The sequence below is a fragment of the Anabrus simplex genome, chromosome 11, assembly GCF_040414725.1.
Source record: "Anabrus simplex isolate iqAnaSimp1 chromosome 11, ASM4041472v1, whole genome shotgun sequence".
In the NCBI taxonomy this organism is placed as follows: domain Eukaryota; kingdom Metazoa; phylum Arthropoda; class Insecta; order Orthoptera; family Tettigoniidae; genus Anabrus; species Anabrus simplex.
Genome location: NC_090275.1, coordinates 120,642,881 through 120,661,582, shown reverse-complemented (window position 1 = coordinate 120,661,582; position 18,702 = coordinate 120,642,881). Strand labels below are relative to the sequence as shown.

General features: G+C 37.7%; 1 protein-coding gene across 2 annotated transcripts in view; it reads left to right on the top strand.

Moving 5' to 3' along the window:
- The window catches only part of LOC136883058 (uncharacterized protein C19orf47), a 282,706-nt gene that overhangs the window by 33,807 nt on the left and 230,197 nt on the right, over nt 1-18,702 (top strand). For both annotated transcript variants that reach the window (XM_067155204.2, XM_068229576.1), the window contains exon 4: nt 3,779-3,859. In XM_067155204.2, coding sequence (XP_067011305.1) covers nt 3,779-3,859 — 81 coding nt within the window. The remainder of the gene's footprint in view (nt 1-3,778; nt 3,860-18,702) is intronic.

Genomic DNA, 18,702 nt, shown 5'->3' with positions numbered 1-18,702 from the left:
CTAAATCCGGTTGTATCTTCTTGCAGAGATTCAGTGAATTTTTGCCAGCATTTCTTTTTCTCTTCTTGAACCACTTTGGAGCACTCCTCCTAGCAGTGCCTGTATTCTGTTTTGCATTCTGTTGTTTTGTTTCTCAGCCATCTTCTCCAAGCTTGTTTCTTCCTTTTAACTATATATTTTACCCTGTCATTTCACCAGGGCGTTTCTTGATCTTTCTTCCTGCCTGATACTCTTCCACAGGTCTTTTCTGCAGACTCGACCATGATTATTTTAAAGTATGTCCATTCTTCTTTGACCCTTCCGATGTCTTCTTTAGGCCTACTTGTTTTAATGTATGTCTGGAACTCTTAATTTATTTCCTTCTCCTGCAATTTCCACACCCTTAGCTTTCTCTGCCTTTCTCTGTAACTCCCTTCCCCTAGGGGTGTGTCAAAAAGAGCTGCATCTCCTCGGGATGAGGAAACAAGTTTACTTTAGCTGAGAAATATTCACGGTTGTTGCTATTAATATAGCAGACGAGATCATTAACAAAGTGATTGTTTAATATCTCGTAACTTGGGACAATACAGATAATATTTTTGGAGAGAAGTAAGTTTAAAACATGATAAAAACTATCCAATTATAACAATTGTTTTATTCCCAAACGTACCTAACAAATAATAATTATTATTATTTTATGTCGCCACTTACTTTTAACGATTTTCGGAGATGCCAAACAAAACATACTAGAATATTGTACCAGGAAAAGTTGTTGGGATAAGGAGCATGAGAGGGGTCTCGGGTAGTGATGGATTCTTAGGAGCCGGTACAAAGAAAGAAGTTGGCAGAGCAAAATAATAGATGTTATTTTGCTAAATGAAAATTTATTCAAAAGTTTAGGTGCATAAATAACCTTCTTCTTATCTCGCATTTAAAACTGAGAAGTGACTTGGAAATATATTCCTTCATGTATATTCAACCAAAATTGGAATTCTGAAAATTCTTTGCTATACACAAAGTTGAAAAATAAACATATTTCTTCATGAAATTCGTGAGTTAAATGTGGTTTCATAAGTCTTTAGAATGTTCTGGAATAAATGGAGAGCATTCGAGGTCCCGTCTTTTTGAAACTTTCAAAAATAGTTTCATACCCGACTGCTTTTTACTCCTGGTGGTGAGGCTCTTATATATTGGAAACAGGGCTGGCACTCTGCTTCAAGTGAAAAAATGTGTTTCTTTTCCACCTTAATATCTCGGAAACCAATAGGTGAATTTTCTTCAAATTGTGGCCACTTTACTTTTAAAATATGAGCTTCATGATGGTCTACTTCATTATTTTGTAGCTAACGACATTTAGTAGATATCAAAATTGTTCCAGTAAGTTCTAGACGGGTGAGCTAGCAACATGTGGCGATTACATCATCCGGCCGGTTCTCCGCCTGTGATGTTGTGCTGTCTCTCTCACTCCCATAGCTAGCAACTGTGTGAATCTATTCCCAAATGGTTTCTGGAGATGGTATCTGATATTCCCAGTTGGTGTGCGTGTGTAGCAGAAGCCACTCCATCTGAATAAAACCATGCTGTAGAAAGCGTGGCTGACGAGGTGGCAGTGAAGATGACGTCCTCCGGTATCAGGGCATATGGCGGTGCAAGACGATAATTCAGATGAAAACAGTGATCACGTTTACTCAGGTTTACTGTGTGGTTAGCCTACTGCTCAACTGATAGAGATAAATGACTGGCCATTAAGTTATCTTGTATCAATATTGCATAATATAATAATACGAGACCCTTACCCCTTTTCTCTATGGATACAGGGTTGAATGTGAAGTGAGACAAATCTTTGTAGCGTGTTTTTACGAATGTATGCCCTTCGTGACATCAACCTCATCAGAAGAATTAATTTGATGAAACGAATGGTGTGATATGAGTAACTAAAAGTAACTATATTTACTTTAAATGTAGGCCTAAAAGTTGTGTTCACCATATTTTTTTCTTCCACATTTATTAATACTGCCTTCCAACAAAAATAGCCAGTATAATTCAAATACAGTCATAAGTTTGTTAAAGAATAGTGTAGAACGTTTACATGTACAATTTATAGCTCTTTATAGCCTAATCATAGGATATAAACTTCATGGTTTTGATCCGTATTGAATTGTGATCACAGTAATAACTAAGAAATGTAAATGTGAAGTAGTGAGTGATGTGAAAGAAGCTGATCAGTATTGCCAAAAGCAGAATACTTAAGAGTGTTCATGCGTAGGTCCAGTGAAAATTTCACTGAAACATGCAAATGTGATTTTTCTACTAAACATAGGGAACGCGATGACTGTTGATGTTATGGTTGGGGGGGGGGGAGAGTATGGATGCCTCGAAGGGCAGTGCAAGGTGTTCTTGTCTTATAACAAGGACTGATAGTGTTATATGGGATGAATGTTTTTTTTCACACCTTTTTGGTTTAGCACAAACCTTCTCTTGTCTGCAGAAGACCATGCCACTACAGACAACCATCTTTGAAGGTTAGTGTACCAGGAGGTACACCTCAATGGCGTGCATTCAAAATGAGCGCCTAAATGAACTCCTCTATCGAACAAAAGTGGAAACTACTACAACAGGAACTTAGAACTTTAATCAGATGATGTCACCACTGAAAAATTAAGTAATTGTTTAGTTGTAAAGTTTCCTAAATTGAGTGAATTTCGCCTTGTTTTGTTTGCCATTCACCAAGAAGTTTGGACATTCTTCCATAGATGACACTACCAAAATCTATGATCATGCACCCTGGTTCGAAGTGAAAGAAGTTTTGTATTCCTAGGTTTTTGTAACTGATTGATGTTCATTTATTTTTGGGTTGGCAATATTTCCTTTTTCTTTCCTCCAGTTTTGAATCTGGTCAATGAAAAATTTCTGTAATTAATTTTCAACCGATCACTGGCTTCTTGTTCCACAAGTGTCACAACGTTTGCTGAGGGTTAAGAACCTTGTTTCTAGAGTACACCATTTAGACAAAGGAAGCCATAATCACCTACTACGGGAGCCACGGCTTGAAGCAGCATATAAAAGTAGAGATGCTAACTGTTACGAGGTAACCCGTGGAGCAGAAAGAGGTTAAAGAAGGTGCCGGGGTGAATGGATCTATCTACAATATCAAATTAATTTAAAACTTTAAACTGAATGCTCTGTGAATGAGGGGATTTCTGCCTTTGAATAAATTTGTGCTCTTTTGTAAATTTGAGCTGGGAGCTCAGGAATTGTAAAGCGAGGGGCTTGAAGCCCAGGATTTTTAAAGTTCTCTAATCTTGTATTTTCCTGGACTTGTTTCAAGATTGTCATGGTACCTGATGTTTCATTGTTATGAAAAATTATTAAGTTTGAACTGAGATGACATATGGTAGGTGAGGGACTGCATCGAGGCTGCCGCGGATTGAATTCTGGCACCTTATGTGTGTAAAGTTTAGTTTGCATTCCACGTGAAATTGGAGCTCTCATGTTTCTGATTGCAGTGTCAAAAAAACTACAAATTCCTTTGAATATAATTACAAATGTCTCTTCTAGACTCACTAGAGAAGCAGTGTTATTCTGCAGGTGTGGGATGACCTGACACAAGCTTGGTAATAGGTATGATATATCAGCAACCAGAAGCTTAATGATAGAAAATAGAATTATATTAATTCCAGTATAAATTTTTAAAAGGTAGTGAAATTTGTTTTCACGAGTTACAATGATTTGATATTTTCCTTACTTTTAAGATAATTCTGTGTGTGATCTGTTGAGAAGTGTACTATTTCATTTACAGCTGCGTCACGGATGGTGCACCATTATGTGAGGCAGACCGATGCTGCGGGGCCCTCGGTTGATAAAAGTACCAAAGATGAAGGTGAGTTAACATCCCTTAAAGGGATATTGACATGCCTGGAAACATAATGTAGAATGTGATTATTTTTTGGATTTTGGTGATTACTTTACTTCTTATTTCTGTTGTTTAGTTCTTACGTATCTTTGTTTTCTTGTTTTCTTATGTTGTCTTGCAAATCAACACAAGATCATAGATTTTCATCTCTGAAGTACGTAGGAACTCTTGTGAATGAGCATTGCAACGTAAAGAAAAGTGGATTCGTCTGCATGAGGGCCGGTTTGACTGTGCTATATTATTATATTTTCCCTGTGGTTGTCTTTTGAGTTGTACAGAATAATGCTCCAATAGAGAGGAAATCTGTCTGTTGGGTGAGTAAAAGTAAAGAGCAAGTGAACATTGGACACAGCTTATCATTGATCTATAAGAAAATTCATTACTTCCAGACTCAAGGACCTGTGCCAAACGTCCTCGGGAATCTTCTTGAAGAAGAAGAAGAAGAAGTAGTAGTAGTAGTAGTAGTAGTAGTAGTAGTAGTAGTAGTAGTTCTGTAGTAGGCCTTATTGAGATACATGGGTCTTTTTTTTTTTTTTCTGGCTTCCTTTCTCAGTTGATTTAGTTTTGCCTGTTTGGGTCACTTTTTCAGAGAAAATTTCTGGGAATCCTGCATTTCCTTAAGCACCGAGCAGAGATTGTATTTTGGATATAGTAGGTTCAAACCCCACTGCCGGCAGCCCTAAACATGGTTTTCCATGGTTTCTCATCTTCACACGGGGCAGATGCCGGGATTGTACCTCAATTAAGGCCACGGCTGCTTCTTTCCGACTCCTAGCCCTTTCTTATCCCAACGTTGCCGAAGTTCCTTGTGGAAAGTGGAAACTAGTTAGTAATAATGCTGCAATTATTGTGGCTGCAATGCATCGAACAGCCTGGAGGCACAGTCCATCATTTGCCCGTAATTTAAATTTAGTTCTCAAGTGCGGACTCCACTGTGTTAAAGACATCACTGTGAAAGTGAAAAAAATTGTGGGCTTTCTCAAATGCAGCTCACTAGCTGAAAGCAAACTGCAACAAATGCAGGAGCAGATGGGTGAGCCAGTCTTGAGTATTAAACAAGTTGTAACGAGGTGGAATTCCACCTTCACTGTGCTTTTGAGAATTATTGAGGTCCAACGAGCTCTAATCTTATCAATTGCCTTAAACTACCCCGATGTGTTACAGCTAACTAGCAAAGACATTGAAAATATTAAGAGCAGTGAAAAACAAGTGACACCCTCTGAAGTGATTCTGTGGAGCCAGTCACCTAAACAGTTAAAAAATATGTGCAGAAGTCCAGGAGTTGGCTCAAAGGATACTGGAAGCTCTCGCAGAATGATTTAGAAGTATGGAGGAGAATGCCATATTTTCAAAGGCAACAGCCATACAAAACTGCTTTAAATTACATGGTTTCGCTTATAAGAGTTGTTTTAACTCCCGCAAACAAGGACTTATCCGCTTCTCTGAAAGTTGCCAACTTCCCGTCAGCCGAAACTATGCCTTATTGCCCTCTCTGAAAAGGAATGCCTTCATAACTAAAGTTTTGAATTTTTCTACACCCAAAATCGCTGCGATAATTCAAGTGGATAAATCTTTCAAGAGCCATTGTTGCCTCTGAAAGGAAATCCACCTCTTTGGCGCTGAGAAAGACAACATGTGTATCCTTTTCTTCACGAACTGGCATTGAAGCATTTGTGTGTAGTTGCTACTTCAATGACTTGTGAGAATTTTTTCAAAAGCAGGATAGCCAACTCACAGGAAAGAGTGTGTTCCAAATTTTATTTCTAAATTCTAATTGAAGTGAGTGATGTATTTCGGGTGATGTACTTTATTAAATAGTGTGTTTATAAATTTTAGCTTCTAGTTCTAAAATGTCTAACACTATCATTATAGTAGTGCAGACGCATGAATTTACCGTATTAAACACTACTTCATTCTTTAATGTTCTCATTTACTGACACGAAACAAAAGTTGAATCCTGAATTTAGACAGGCGCCGTGTGTTGCCAAAGGGCGTAGTATCAAAAGTGGCTGTAAACACTGAGTAGTTAAGTCTACGTGTCAAAGCAGTGAAAGTTGGAAGAGTGAAGAGCGGAATGACGATGAGTGGAGCAAGTAGTTTGGGGGATGTGCTAGTTGAAGGTCAAAGTAAACACACTCTCCGTCTCTCTCTCTCTCTCTCTCTCTCTCTCTCTCTCTCGCTCACACACACACACACACACACACAGTATGAGCGAGTGCTATGTTTGAATGGTCCCCTCTCTTGAAAGGAGTAAGCAGGGAGTCGCTTCATGAAAAGTCATTCATCACCTTGGACATACAGCTCTAGGATTCTTTCTCTCATCTTACCGAATGAAAACAATGTGTAATTCTTCAAAATAGGTCATTTGAGTGGGTTTACCAAATTTCCAGGAGTGCCACAGGGCTCGGTACTTGGACCACTTGTCTTTGTTATCGCGGCAGCGGTGGCAGTTACTCGTTTCCGAGTTAACAGATTTCCTAGCTAATAGTTCACTTCAATTCACAGCAGTTTGTGTTTGAACTTCTAGTGATTGTACAGCGCAATTCTTGCGTAGGACATAGGTCCACACATCGCGCAGCTGAAGGACAGGGGAGATCTTGGCTGGGTTTGGCAAAAGTTTTCATTCCTATCCCTTAATATCTTTCATTACAAGATATTAGAATCATTCCTTATTGACGGTTTTCACTTTACAAAGGAAATATTAAAATTATCCTGCTTAATCAATACATCACGTAGTTCCATCATTAGATCATCTTCATGTCTGCAGCGTTCTTGTTCGAAATGTTGAACTTAGGCACAGACACTTTGCCGCCAAATTAAATGGTCCTTGGCAAGCGTTTCCCAGGTTTGTGAGTTTATTTCTGCCATCTTTAAGGTTTCTTTCAGTTGGTCTTTGAAACGTCTCAGGGACACCCCATGGTCTTGAACCGGAGCAAAGTTCACTGTAGAGGATCTGGCGCTGTAGTTTGATGTCATTCATACGGTGCACATGTCCTGCCCATCTGAGGTATTGGCCAGTGACCAATGCCTCTACACTCTTAACATTTGCTTTTTTGAGAATGTTTATATTCATGATATATCGACATGACATAGGTATGCTGACAATCTACAAATTTACCAGCACTACAAAATTTCCGACATCAATCAAGCAATAGGTTATATGAACTCTGTCGTAAATCATTTCAGTGCATACGCTCATAAAAACTATATTTTAATAAGTCCATCAAAATCTATTATTGGGTAGGTGAAACAAATCAGTGCAGTAAAGAATTTTTAAAAATCCTCTGCTCACATCATCAGGTAAAATGATTCCATTTGAAAACTCATTAAGAAATCTTGGTGTAATTATAAACTAGAGTCTTAACTGGGGGAGAGCACATTACCAATGTCTGTAGAAAAGTGTATGCCTCCCTTCATTCACTAAAATATTATCAAAATATGCTGCCACTAAACATGAGAATTAAGCTTACAAATACTTTTATCCACCCTATATTTTCCTACTGTAACGTAATACTAATATTGATGCCACGAGAGAACTAAGCCGATTACAACGTGCTATGAACACTTTACACTGTGATGTACGTGTTACCACTTATCATAATCAAATTTCCCTTTTAAAATTTGAAGTATATAGAAACATCCATGTGGCAGTATTAATCTTTTGTTTGTTAAACAATAATATCCCATATTACTTATCTTCACAATTCAGTTTCCTATTCTCTTTCCGTCAGCATAATGCATGCTCCAATTGCACCCTTTCTATGCCACCCAGCAGGTCAGCAGCATGTATCCATTCCTTTCTTGTGAATGGAACTAGAATATGGACCTCTCCCCCCCCAATAACATTCAACATCATCATCATCATCATCAATGTCACACTCCAGTCGCCCGGTGTGGTTTACAAGCCTCCTCCACTACTTTCTGTCCTTCCACTTTTCCTGCTCCCTTACTTCCACCACATTCAATCCAGCTTCTCTAATGTCCTTCCAAATCTGATCCATCCACCTTCTTCTCGGTCTTCCAACTTGTCTCTTTCCCTTAACTTCTCTTTCCAATTCCCTTCTTGCTACCCATTCCATTCCCATTCTTTCTACATGTCCAAACCATCTCAGTCTTACTTTCTGTATCTTCCCTACTAACGGTTCTATGTTCAGCTCTTCTCTGATTTTAATATTTTGGATTCCATCTCTTCTTATCTTTTTAACCGATGTTCTAAAAAATTTCATTTCTACTGCTTGGATATTACTATCTTCTCTCTTATTAGTTACCAGCGTTTCTAGTCCGTATGTTACAATTGGTATGAAATACTGTTTATATAATGTTAATTTTGTTCTCTTGGGTACTTTGTCATCCCATAAAAGCTCTCTGACTTGATGATAAAATGTTGTACCTTTACTTAGTCTGTTATTAATTTCAGGGTTGATTTCATTACTTCCCTTAATAATGCTACCCAGATATGTAAACTGTTCCACATTTTCTAACCGTTCTCCATCGATGTTAGGCCCCTTTAAACAACAAGCATCATCATCATCACCATCTATGTTCACTTGGCTTCTCTTTTTCCCTTTTCCACAGTGCATGACTACAGTTTTCTTTTTAATAATTACCATTCCAAACTCCTTCACATTTTCATTGCAAATGTCCAGTCTCCTTTGTACTTCCTTTTCTCCCTTTTCTCAAATCACCACATCATCTGCAAATACCCAAGCATTCACTTCATCACTACTGATAATCTGTTTTCCACGTTTCATGATTTCATCCATCAATTACAAGATATTAGAATCATTCCGTATTGACGGTTTTCACTTTACAAAGGTGAAAAATGAGAGTATCCTCCTAATTCAATACAATAAATATTCCGTCATTAGAAGGAGTAAACAAATTCAAACATGTTTTGGCTCGTTTGAGCCATCTTCAGTGAAAAATGAGGGGAGTTTGAAATAATTTACATAATATAAGTTGAAAAAATGCTAAAAAACATAATGAAGGAGCAAATGGAAAAACAAACAAAAGAGAGCCTAGACGGAAACAAAATTAGCAACAAATATACAATATTTACATCAATATGCGGAGCAAAAAACAACTCACTGCGACAAAATTCAGTGAAAAGGTGTTAATTTAAAATAATAATTGAAACTAGAAACTGTGTTAACCTAAGAAAACAAAGGAATGAAAAAACAAATGATGCAGATGGAAATGTGCTACTATTGTTCATTTCCATCTGCATCATTCGTTTTTTCATTCCTTTGTTTTCTTAGGTTAACACAGTTTCTAGTTTCAATTATTATTTTAAATTAACACCTTTTCACTGAATTTTGTCGCAGTGAGTTGTTTTTTGCTCTGCATATTGATGTAAATATTGTATATTTGTTGCTAATTTTGTTTCCGTCTAGGCTCTCTTTTGTTCGTTTTTCCATTTGCTCCTTCATTATGTTTTTTAGTATTTTTTCAACTTATATTATGTAAATTATTTCAAACTCCCCTCATTTTTCACTGAAGACGGCTCAAACGAGCCGAAACATGTTTGAATTTGTTTACTCCGTCTAATGACGGAATATTTATTGTATTGAATTAGGAGGATACTCTCATTTTTCACCTTTGTAAAGTTCATCCATCAATATTATAAGCAAAAATGGCGACAGTGCACTTCCTTGCTTGAGACTTTTTTTTTTTTTTTTTTTTTTGTATAAAATGTTTCAAATTCACCACTCTCTACTTGTACACTGCTTTTACTCTCGTGATACAACATATTTATCTTGTTAATTAATTATTTTGGTTCATTCCTTTTCAGTAGGCATTCCCATACATGTTTCTCTTAACTGTATCATAAGCTTTTTCCAAATCCAAAAATACGAATATGATTTCCTTGGTCCTTTCCAGATGTTTTGACATTATCGTTCGCACTGTAAATATCAAGTCTATTATTGATCTGTTCGGTCTAAAGCCATATTGTTCTTCCTCTTCATCATCATCATCTTCCTTCCAAGTATTGGGCCATGTGACCCGTTACGGTCTTGCATTTTACTTTTTGCAAGACTTGAAAGCAATCAAATGCCCTTCCGACGGGTTGCTAGCCTGAAGGAAGGAAGACCATTGGTGGGGCTGCCACCTCTCAGCTAATGGACTAGCTGAAATCACAGCATTTCCTCCATAATGGATGTAACGGTTATACCGCCGTGACTCTGTCAACAGGGCTGGGAACAGGTTTTTTCATCTCGGGAAGGTGAGGATGGCCTTTGGGCAGGAGAGGTTATGTCATAATCATCATCATCATCATCCTTCCAAGTACTGGGCCATGTGGTCTGTTACGGTCTTGCATTTTCTTTCCATCGCTTCATTGGACGTCCTATAGATCTCTGTCCTCTTGGTTGATAGCGTAGGATCTCCTTTGGTAGTCTTCCAGATTCCATCCTTTGAACATGACGTTTCCAGTTTTCTTGGTAATCATAGATGTAATTGATTACTGATTTCACATTCAGTCCCTTAAGCACATCTTCATTTCTTATACGATCCCATTTCGTATAGCCTGCTGTTCTGCGCATGAATGTCATTTCACGTGCTGTAATTCTGGAATTGTCTTGAGTTCTTATTGTCCATGCCTCACTACCGTAGCAAAGCGTTAGTCTGGCTAAAGTGTTATAAAGACGTAAGCGAGTGTGTTTTTGGACAAGAGATGGCTTCATGATATGATTTATGATTCCTGTTGTTCTGGTAAATTTGGTTATTTTTGCAGAGATATCAATTTCCCCTTGGTAAGATAAATTGTATCCCAGATAATTGAATTCGTTGACTCTTTCCAAAATTTTATTATCTAAACAGATTTTACTCGGGATAGGGTCCTTCCCCTTAAGGGCCCTTATTTTGCTCTTTTGTGGTGAAATGATCATGTCGAATTTTGAAGAGACTTTCTGGAGATTAAATACTGACCACTGAAGATCATCTTCTGATGGTGCTACCAATGCAACATCATCAGCAAAGAGTATGGCATCTAGATGTATGAGATATCTGCTGACTGGGATTGATCCATACCTTTCATGCCTCCATTCCTGTATTATGTTGTTCATATAGATTATGAACAACAAAGGAGAAAGTCCACAACCTTGTCTCACACCTCTGATGATCGGTTTCCATTCAGTCTGATGATTACCTAACTTTATTGCAATAAGGTTGTCACTGTACATGTTGTATATGTTATCTATTAACTGTTGTGGGACATTATCTTCTGCTAAGATATTAAGAAGTCTGTTCCTATTAACTAGGTCAAAGGCTTTCTTAAAATCAACAAATGCTATGTGAGTTTCCAAGTTAAATTCCCTGTGTTTTTCTACTAAGATTTTCAAGGTAAAGTAAGCATCAGCACATGAGTGTCCCTTTCGAAATCCATGTTGTTCATTTCCAATCACATTTTCATAATACCTGAATAATTTTTCTCTCAAAATATTTGAGTAAATTTTGTAACCTGAGTTGAGTATACTTATCCCTCTGTAATTTCCACAATCTTTCACACTGCCCTTCTTATGAAGAGGAATAACTATGGCTTTTTGCCAATTCTCTGGTGGTCTGTTGCCATTCCAAATGAAATTGATGAATTTGAGAAATCTTTGCTTGAAGATGTCACTGGAATACTTGAATAATTCTGCATTTATTGAATCTTCTCCAGATGCTTTTCCATTTCTAAGTTTTCTGAGTATTAGCTCCAGTTCTTCGAGTGTAATGGTTTCCGAAGACTTGTTAAGAGATGTTGGCAGAAGAAATGGCTCAATATTTGAACCTCTCTAAAGGTTCCAAAAATAAATGAGCCACTCCGTTAGAGGTATTGCATTAATGCGTATGTCTTCTTTTACATCATTATTTAGTTTCTTGAGTATTTTATAGGTCTGTGGTTGTGGTCTTGTTATATCAGTCTCCAGTTGTGAAACAGTTGACAAAAATTTTTTATAAGCATTTCTTTTGTCTGAAATAACCTTTTCAATCTCTTCATCCCAGATTCTTAAACCCTTTTTCCTCTGCCATTTTTTCTTAACTCCCTCAGTCTTTTGTCTATGACTTTCTCCAATATTTTTAGCCCATGTGATAATAGGGTTATTCCTCTATAATTTTCACATTTCTTCCTATTTCCTTTTTGAACAGTGGTACAATGCTTCCTTGTTGCCAATCTTCAGGTATCCTTTCATCCTTCGATATGGCATTGAGGGCTCTCTATAGCCACTGTAGTCCAATGCTTCCTGGTGCCTTAATCATATCAGCATTGAATTAGTCTTCCCCACTTGCTTTACCTTTGGTCATTGCTTTCACTGCCCTTTCAAGTCCCAACCATGTTATCGGGTTCTCTTCCTTTTCTCCATCTATTATTTCCATTTTCTTATCTCCTTCTTCCTCCGAGCAGTCATCCTCATTCCAAAATTTTCCAGAATACTTTGCCATCACCTTCTGAAGGCCCTTTTCGTCATGTGCTATGGATCTCTCTCTCTCTCTCTCTCTCTCTCTCTCTCTAATGCCTTGATTTTTTCTTGATTTATTCTTTTTGATTTTATTACTCTGTATAATAGTTTCTGATTTCCTCAACTATCTTGCTCAATTTTGTTTGTAAACTCTCCCCAACATTTCTCCTTTTCTTCCTTGATACTTTACTTGTAGTTTTAATCTTTTGTATTCCACATGTAACCTTTCTATCTTATTCTCATCCCTCTGATACGTTTTTTGGTTTTCCTTATCCATTTCTTTCTTCACCTTGTTCCTTTCTTTTATTTCTCTATTTATTTTGTCTGTCCACCACCGTGTCTCCCTTTCCCTTAACCCTTACTTTTGTTTTCCCACATACCTCAATTGCTGCTTCGACAAATGTCTGTCTTAAATTATCCCACTCTTCTTGTCCACTTCGTATTTCTGTGTTAGGCAACTTCTTTTTTATACGATCTCGGATTGCCATTCTTTTATCCTCCTCCTCTAATTCCCAAATCCTGATCTTTGGTTTCTTCTTCAATACTATTTTAGGGATTTTTACTTGTTTTAATTGCACAATTAGTAATCTATGATCACTTTCCATACTTTCACTAGGGATTATCTGCCTCTTTATGATGCTCTTTCATCTCTGTCTTCCTTTTCTGTACTCTGTTTCCCTTTCCTCTTACCTCGACACTCCTCTGCAACACTTCACTGTTCCTCGTTTTCCCTCTGCTCTTCTACCTGCAGTGACAAAAACCAATTCCTCACTGATATCTCTCTTGAACTCTCCCCCTGATTAGACCTCTTGGCCCTCAATTTCCTTCCCCATAAAACATTAGTCCACTTGTCTCTCATAGTTTCTCCTATTTCTTCCCCTCCCTCCTGTATTCTACTGTATCCTACATATTGTTTGAAGGAAACCTATCTGCATCCCTGTTCTCCCTCAAACTTCAGGGTGTTCACCTGTATGGAAAACCAGGAACACCAGGAAATATCAGGGAATTCGATAAATAATGGGAAAACCGGGAAATGTCAGGGAATTTAGAAAAAATCTGGAAATTCGTTCTTCTGCCAGATAAAATGGACACACTGTATTTATCCATATAATAGACGCACATTTTTTTTCAGTTTTATGACATTAATTTAGGGCATGTCTTTTATTCCAGGAATAAATTATAAAGAAAACTTAATAATCATTAAAAAAACTAGTGTGAGCCGGGCTGAGTGGCTCAGACGGTTAAGGCGCTGGCCTTCTAACCCCAACTTGGCAGGTTCGATCCTGGCTCAGTCCGGTGGTATTTGAAGGTGCTCAAATACGACAGCCCCGTGTCGGTAGATTTACTGGCAAGTAAAAGAACTCCCACGGGACTAAATTCCGGCACCTCGGCGTCTCCGAAGACCTTAAAAAAGTAGTTAGTGGGACGTAAAACAAATAACATTATTATTATTATTATTATTATTATTAAAAAACTAGTGTGATCTCAAATGTGAAGTAACAGATAGCATCAATAGCTATATGGATAGCCTATAGCAAGCAGTAGCGACTATAATTGATCGATTGACTTTTCAATGTTTTGACCTGCTTACTATTGAATGTTCTGTGTTGTTGGGGAATGGTGAGGCCTATATTGTGTTCTCAGTTAAATACATGGCTCCCACAACAAAACGTGCATATAAACAAAATTTCACAACCCAATGGATGACTTTGTTTGTTTACTATGTAATGATGTGTGCAATGGTTCCTACCTCACAAAATGTAAAAACAGACAAAACAACACTGACTGAATGCAGGGAAGTGTGAAATTCACTTAATGCCTATACACCTGCAAGCGGACTGATACGCGCTCGAGCGACAGGGGCAGGACTGCACAAGCGGCCTGATCCGCTAGGATGCAAGGTCGCATATTGGAGACGTTTGTGACATCTGTTGGCTTTTTCCAAAAACATTTCTACTAGAAATCTGTTCTTGGTGTCTCAAAATGTCACCAGAGTGCTCTGGTATACTTCTTTGGCAAAGAGAATTGATTAAAATATCGATCGAGAAATCTGTATTCTGTTGTTGACAAGATGGCTGAAAAGGAAGTTGCTTGCTCGCGAGATATGCTCAGTAATAGCGAAATTCAAAGCATACTTGATGTTTTAGGCTCTGATTTCAGCAGTGATAATAAGGAAGTAGTTATTAGTGATCCTGTTCATGAATGATCATGAAATGTAGTAATATCGTACAACATGGAATGCTGAATTGACTTTCTCCCACCCCTCAATATCCGATTAAGACTGCCGGATTTGAACCTATGATCTTGGTACCTGGATGTGAACACTTTACCAGTGATCCTCAGACTGAATCTCAATAATAATAATAATAATAATAATAATAATAATAATAATAATAATAATACACCAAGTGAGACCTACGGCTGTAAGTTCGTATTTGGGAGATAGGTTCGAATCTCACCATTCGTTGGCTTGTGATTGGTTTCCCATTATTTCCTTATTTCCAAATCAGGCAAATGTTAGGCTCGTATCGTATAATTAAGGCCATACCACACACTAAAGCACTTCTGAGGTAAGATAAGTTAATGAAAAATGTAAGTTTTCAAAGGGATTTTTTGTGTGTTATATTTCTGTATTCTGTTTGTTTGTGTCATGAGCGATAGCGTGGAATTTCTCAATAATATAAAACAGGTCCCGTGATAATACGCGCAGTCGAGCACCCACTATACCGTTTTAACCGAAAGCTTGCAACACCAAGGTTGCATACTATAAAGTTGGCGGATTCCTAGCAATGTCAGAGCAAAGAGCGGGTGGGTGCATATGGGTTGAACTTAATACTCATTTGAGTATTGAGCGCATTCTCGAAACCTGGCTGCCAACTGTATTGTATACATCACCACGTGGTTAAGCTACCTCGCTCGGCGTGTGTGGTATAGGTTTAATATTGTTCAGTGTAGATGTAATTTTATTTACATCCATGTGTTGGTTAGTATATAGTTGGTTTGTGTACCGACCCCCTGTATAGTTCATGAAAGACAAGAAGCAAGAGTGTGACTCGGCAAAAATTGGCTCTGTGGTCTCGATCAGCCATAACCTCCTTCCTATGCCAGTCATTAGCCGCGTATAATTTATTTCTTTTATTCTTCATAATAATGTACCTATTGTTTTAGTGTCGGATATTGTTAGGAAGTGTATACACTATCTTTGAAGGTTTTGCGAATTTGTTTTCACTTGTGATTCGCGTGGGATTTTCTTAGTACGGTACTACATTTTACAAGGGCTGTGTGCCGCAGTTATATTGCATCAGCTGTTATTGAAGCAGTAGAGTGCTGGCAGCATAGGTAAGGCAGTGCTCACATGTTTTGTGAACTGCCAATTTAAAAGAAAGCCGTGCGATGTAGAGGACTTTTAAAGATTTTTACAATGTTACTTCTTTTTTCAGCTAAAAATGTCTTCTTCAAGCCAAGGAAATGTGGCTGCTTGATGATACTTTCAGAACATGGTTGAAACCCATGCCTCAGGACAAATTTTCAGCATATTGCATAATATGTAAAACAAAATTTTCTCTTACCAACAAGGGGAAGAATGTGTTAAAAAAATCACATGGGAGGAAAGAAGCTTGTCAGTAGTGTCAAGTTCAGCCAGTTCTCGTCATCCCCTTCAAGTTATTTAAAAAAAAAAAAAAAAAAAAAAGAAAGAAAGAAAAACCCATTCGAAGAGTGAAGTAACAAAAGACTTAAACTCAGTGGCCGCAAACACAAATTGTCCTCTGCCTGCCACAGCTACCATAATGAACTCTATCACATATGACTCCACTGCTGCCGCTTCTACTTTTTATTCCATTAAAAAAGGCTCACCAGAGATAAGATGTTTACAGAATTATCTTTCATGAGAGCAAGGAACCAAAGTTGAGATTATATGGTGCATGCATACTGTCATGCAACACCATTCTTTACGTGCCAGTGAAGCTAGTGTACGTTTATTCCCAGAAATGTTTCCAGACTCTGAACTAGCTTTGAAAGTTCAACTGCACAGATTGAAAGTTGCATATGCAATCACTCATGGTTTGGCTCCCTATTTTCATAAACAAGTTCTTGAGATGTGTAATAAGTGCACACATTTCACAGTCTGTTTTGACGAGTCCCTGAATAACATTTCTCAGATGGACCAATTGGATCTTGTAGTTCATTTTTTCAATCCTGATGATACTAATGAGGTATGCAGTTCCTGTTTTGATTCTGTGTTTCTTGGTTACTCTACCTCCTCAGATTTTTTGAATGGTTTTTTGCAAGCACTGCAAGGAATCAATCTATAAAACTTACACATTTCACTGGATGGTCCAAATGTTAATAAAAAGTTATTTCAGGATATCTGTAATGTATTAAATGATGATCCAGATTCTCCTATTTTGGTGAACATTGGATTTTGTGGCTTGCATACTGTGTAGCAAACGGATAAGGATAGCTTTAAATGCCTTTGTTGAAAACAAATGGATCTCAGGTAATGAAGCCGATCATATACAAAGGGAGTTTACTTCTGTTTGTGAGAACGATACTTTCAAAGAAGTAGTGAATTCTTTGTCTTCAAAAGACGAGAGGTTAGATCACTCTTAGCTCTGCACTGTTCTGCCAACAGTAAATTTGAAAATGATACTAATATTGTTTCATGGAAAAGCTTCACTTGAACATGGTTTTTCTGTCAGTAAAGAAATTATAGTAGAGAGCATGCTACAAAAATCCCTTGTAGCACAAAGAAGAATATATGGTGCTATTTCAAACCTTGGTGGAATTGAAAAGGTCTCCATTATTAAGAACATGCTCCATGCTGCAAGGTATGCTCATGCTTTGGATTTTCAAAATTTAAAGGACAAATGTGAAGCATTGGAAGTAGATTCTTTGCAAAAAAATAAGTGAAAGACCGTTTTGTTACTGAAAGAATTAGAAGAAAAGAAGCCTAGGGTGATGGCAGAAGCTCGACAGTCGTTGGTGACTATAGATTAAGAAATTTCTTTGCTGAAGCAGTAATGGTTATCATTTTTTTTTAAAATCTTAAAGTGAATTTCCAAGTTTTGAAATTTAATATGCACATTAATTGCTCATTTATTTTTTGGATTTTAAGTTTTCACAATATATTTTAATATTACTGTCATAGCTGGAAACTTCCTTTACAGTTTTATTTTTTGTCTTCGTGTGTCAGGGAAAATATGGTTTTTATGTCTGTAAAACGTGGAAATGTCAGGGAATTTTAAAATCTGGATTTGATGGACACCCTGTTCTTGTTAACATTAATGCTTTCACGTCCTGTTCTTGTAGACATGATATAGGCTTTTGGGCTTATGGCATGTCTATTCTGTTCGTTGCACTTTATTTTATTATTTTCTTTATATTTCTTCTGCCACATTTGTCGCAAATTTGTCTGATGACCTTTTTGTTACTTAATACCAGTATAATTGGTCCATTATCAGACATTGTAAATTTTCCAGCTAATTCCTGTTGCCAGCGTTTCGCCCCAGTTTGCCAATTAGGGCTCATCAGTTGGTAACTAGCACACCTAGCAAGACGCATGGCTAGTGCCATCTTTGTTACTTCTTACGCACTTGTGCTGTAAAAGGAACATCTTAATTGGACCTTAAATGCTATCATCAGCTCCCGCTTGGAATGATAGTGCTGTGCGAGCATAAGACGAGCCAAACCCTCATGAATTTAGAAGTCTTCCTTGTGAACAGTCGAGATTTTCTCCTGTGAAACGTTTTGACACGGCATTCCCACAGTCCTTAGCCATTCTTCAATCTTCTTCTCAGAAATTTGAAATATTATGCACAAAACAGACAAATTCTGGCCAAAGATATAGTGTATATTAAAAACAACCAAACCCCATGGCACTACAGCCCTTGAAGGGCCTTGGCCTACCAGGCGACCACTGCTCAGCCCGAAGGCGTGCAGATTACGAGTTGTTGTGTGGCTAGCACGATGAATCCTGTCAGCCGTTATTCTTGGCTTTCTAGACCGGGGCCTCTATTTCACTGTCAGATAGCTCCTCAATTGTAATCACGTAGGCTGAGTGGACCTCGACCCAGCCCTCAGATCCAGGTAAAAATCCCTGACCTGGCCGGGAATTGAACCCGGGGTCTCCAGGTAAGAGTCAGGCACGCTACCCCTACACCACGGGGCCGGCACAGTGTATATCACACAAGGAGAACATGACGATAATTGAAGCAAGATAATAACTAATCAAATTACTAGTGTACAATACTACTTGTGTGTTTTGTAATTATACAATAATACTGTAAGTATAGCTATGTAAAAGTAGTTTAAAATAGACAAGGCAGATTATTATTATTATTATTATTATTATTATTATTATTATTATTA